The sequence below is a fragment of the Juglans microcarpa x Juglans regia genome, chromosome 7D, assembly GCF_004785595.1.
Source record: "Juglans microcarpa x Juglans regia isolate MS1-56 chromosome 7D, Jm3101_v1.0, whole genome shotgun sequence".
Classification (NCBI taxonomy): Eukaryota; Viridiplantae; Streptophyta; class Magnoliopsida; order Fagales; family Juglandaceae; genus Juglans; species Juglans microcarpa x Juglans regia.
In genome coordinates, this window is record NC_054606.1 from 22,463,991 (window position 1) to 22,468,282 (window position 4,292).

Sequence of the window (4,292 nt, forward strand, 5' to 3'; positions counted from 1 at the left end):
TAAGCACCTTTAAAACTTGAAACCAATTACTTGCTAATTGTTATGCAATCTATGATTCCAAGGCGTGCACGGTTTCACATAATTCAAGTACGTTGATACATCATTTATATATATATAGCTCCAGTACCAGTTGTACGCGTACGTTCATGTTTCTTATAATTAAGAGGAATTATTACTGTTGTTTCTATATATAGCCAATAGTTTTCGTGATTAATTCTGAGTACAGCTTGTACGTTGCATGTTTTCACATAATTTATATTTCAAGTAGACGTAACACACACACATATATATATATATATATATCTAACATGTTAGCCTAAATTAATTAATTAATGAGCAATAACTAGCTTATTCTTTTGTATTTTTGTATAACTGTGATTTGATAGCAGACATTGTATTATTCATTATTTAATTTAGTTGTGTTTTTAATTTAATTAGGTTCATAAATTTCTCCATCTCTCTCGTGCAAGGAAAAATGCCTCTACAGTTCCCAACCACTATGGAGGAAAGAAAAAGTTTTGCATTGCATTGGAAGCAAGTGAGAGAGAAAATATGAGAAACCTAAAGTTCAATTATGCACCAGGAGGTACCCATGGCTCACCATTTGACAAGTCTTACTTCAATAATCACATCTACCTAAACTTGCCTCTACATAAATGATTTCCATCATGCAATTTAAGCATTTCCTTTTCACTTATCTCCAAAAGAAATTGGTTTCCACTCAGTATTGTGAGAGAAGGCCAATCCAAGAAGGGCCCAAACCTAGGAAGGCCAAACCATGGAGCCTGGGCTGAAAGGAGGAACCAAAAGACCCTAGGCTGTAGAATCAAATACCGAGGGCGTGGCCCACTCCAGAAGGGCCCAAGTCAAAGGAGGCCAAGATACGGAACTATTGACCCAAGGGATGAAGTTGAAGACCCGAGGCGAGAGGATCGGGTAACGAGCGCGAACCAACCCAGGATGGTGTACCGACGCAAAACTCAGGAGCGTCAAAGAAAGCATCCCGGGGCTCGACAAATTCCTATCACCGGGCAGGATGCCCAATTGCGTACGGATGGCGGCACGTGCCCGCTCTCAAACCCAAGGCATGCCGCAATCAATACCTATGTCAGAGAATCCAGCGCACAACGGCACGTCCCACTTACGAAGGACGGCTCGCTCACGATCTGACACACTAGCATGGCAAGAAAGTGGCGGCAGGACAGACCTAGCACGGCTGAAACAACACGGTCTCCTGCTAGGTCGCGGACTAACGCACACAGGAGCGGTAGGGGAACGAGTGGTGGCAGATCTGATGCTTGACACACCATGATCTTCCTCAACGGCGGAACCCTGATTAGGTATAAATAAGGGAGGACCCTTCTACAAGGCCCTCACTCACTCACTTTTGATCTATCTAATAATCCTAACTCATGGAATATTCTTTTCTCTCATGAAAGAGGTGGAGCAAGAGTGACCCTGGAATTGCCTTTTCATGAAGAATTCCCCCGAGGTGCCTCCGATGATTAAGTTAGAATATTTCTTGGAGAATTAGCCAAAGAATTTTTGAGCTAGAGCATGTAGTTTTACCTACATTCCAGCCTTATATTCTCCCCTTGAGGTTGAGCCTCTGTTTCTCCACCGAGCCTAAAGTGTTTGTTTCTTGTACGGGGTGCCATGTCATCGTGTTTAATTCTACTGCTCCCACCAGTACCTTGGGTCGTCTCTCTACTGCTGGTGAGGTGTGGACTCTCTGGGTGTCTTATTAGGGACAGGATCCTACGTCGGGTCACTCTATTAGTGATCTTGTATGAATTATTTAATGTGGCATGACTTCCCGCAAATTTTTAGTGACAGGTCCGGGGCCTATCTAATGCCTTCTAAAATCGTAACTACATGCTTTTGCCATCAATTCAAAGGTCACCGGGTAGGGCTCGACCCGTTTGGGCGAGGGCCCATTAATCATTCCCGAAGAACACTTAAGTGGTATAGATATTGAATAGATAGGCTATAGGCTATATTTGAAAAGTTATAGGTAAATAGGGAAACTAGCCTTTATAAATAAAAATAAAATGAAAAAGTAGCCTTTATTTGATGGCTGGTAGCGACAAGAGATGCCCATTATATGATTAGTTTGACTTTTTCCAAGTTTAGTCTTTAGGTGTAGCTAATCGGATATCTTGAGATAGGGGAATAGAAAGATTTCAGGGTCATTGATTGCTTATATATATATATATATATATATATGTTAATATGGGATTTTGTAGTGATGGAAGGGTTTTTTACCCTTGGTTTATGGCTTTGTGACATGAACAAAATATGACAAGCATAATTGTTCCTTTTTTATTAAACGGTAGGATTTCATTGTACCATCTACAGTGTTCTTCTGTTGATTATTTATTATTTAGAGGATGGCATGCATCCTTCTATGGGCCACTTATGGTGGCAAACCAACATGCCCACGGTGTAAACATCCATTTGAGTTTTTAGGATGGCACCTTGAAAATTGTTTTTATTATTATTATACAAGGGGTGGAGGGTTTCCAAATTATAAGTGCAATCATGAACGTTAATCGTTCACTGATTGAAGGCGCAAATTTGATTGATTAACTTAGAAATCTAATGAATTGAGAATATGGGATTAGGAGTTTTGACAGCTTAATTTTCTGGCATATTTTTTCTAGACTATTATGAATTATTAATTCATGTAGAAAAAATCTCTCTGCATGCCTTTTTCTAAAACTCCTAACGCACTACTGAAATGAGTCCCCCTATAATGATGAAAAATAAACGATGTTTTAACTCTTTTATTACTATAACAGGTCCCACAAAAATTGGCATAAGGCTTGTAAGTAAGAAATAATTAGTGACGCATCTAGAATGACAGCATCAACGATTACATGTTTGAGGAGAGTGTCTACCTACTTCTTAGAGCCAATTGGTTTAAGCCTTTGATTGTGGAGGATCAGGAAGACATTTATGATGACGCTGAAGATTATTATCCATATGAAGAGGAAGAAGATGATCTAGATGAAGTTACTTCAGTAGTTCAACAAGTCTTGTATTGGGAATCGAAGGTGGGGGACAATGGTTATGTAAGGTCAAGACGCCAAGAAGCGAGGCCAGTCTATCAACCAAATTTCCAATACTCTGGTGTTGGTTCATCCCGAGAACCTAAGGAGGTTGCGAAAAGTGCAACCGGGTGACGGGCAAAGAGGGCACTCAAACATGAAGCAGATGATAAAGCTACTAGAAGAAAGCACCAGCACCATCTGCTAAGGTTAGGTCGGACATGATACAAGGGACATCAAGTTTGAGGCCCAACTACTTACAGAAATGGCCTCACGTCCGGCCCAACCTCACCAAATGTTGCTGCTGCTTTATTTAGCATCTTTATCAGCTGCTTCGTGTTTGAGTGCACTAATAGTCCGTGACCCAGTTGCACTTTCCACAGCCTCCTTAGGTTTTTGGGATGGACCTACACTAGAGTCCTGGAAATTTGGTTGATAGATTGGCCTCACTTCTTGGCGTCCTAACCTAACATATCCATTGTCTCCCCAGCTTCGATTACCAATAAAAAGATTTGTTGAACTACTAAAGCAAACTTCATCTAGATCATCTTCTTCCTCCTTATATGGATAATAATCTTCAGCATCATCATAAATGTCTTCCTGATTCTCCACAATCAAAAGTTTAAACAAATTGACTCTAAGAAGTAGGCAGACACACTCCTCAAACATGTAATCGTTGATGCTGTCATTCAAGATGAGTCACTAATTATTTCTTACTTACAAGTCTTATGAAAATTATTGTGGGATCTGTTATAGTAATAAAAAAGTTAAAACATCGATCATTTTTCATCACTGTGAGGGAACTCACTTCAGTAGTACGTTGGGGTGTTAAAAAAAAAGGCATGTAAATAAATTTTTTCTACATGAATTAGTAATTCATAATAGTCCAAAAGAAAATATACAGAAAATATATAAGAAAACTCATAATCCCACGTTCTCAATTCATTAGATTTCTTAGTTGTAACAATTAATAATCAATTAGACAATCAATAATCAATTAGATTTGCTACTTCAATGAGTGATGATTGCCCTTATAATTTCGGAGCCTCTAGTTGTTCAATTGAGATAGTATTAGCACTTATGAGACTTGACAGCTCAAACAAATCAAAGATCTATGAGTTTGAGGCATAATAGGCTCCAATAATACTATATTTAGAGTAAACGCAAGCCACATTCCATTGTATAAACTATCGGACATCTCATACATGAAGGGTAACAACTATAACCATAATTTCAAAGGCA

At 39.1% G+C, this 4,292-nt stretch overlaps 1 protein-coding gene and 1 pseudogene across 1 annotated transcript; one reads left to right on the forward strand and one right to left on the reverse strand.

Annotated features, from left to right (window-relative positions):
* Positions 1-2,390: 2,390 nt before the first annotated feature.
* Positions 2,391-3,275, forward strand: LOC121238206 (annotated as a pseudogene).
* An 84-nt stretch (positions 3,276-3,359) lies between these two features.
* On the reverse strand, positions 3,360-3,719 carry LOC121238207. Its single transcript, XM_041135042.1, has one exon. The coding sequence runs from the start codon at positions 3,717-3,719 to the stop codon at positions 3,360-3,362; it is 360 nt and encodes a 119-aa protein (XP_040990976.1).
* Positions 3,720-4,292: the final 573 nt, after the last annotated feature.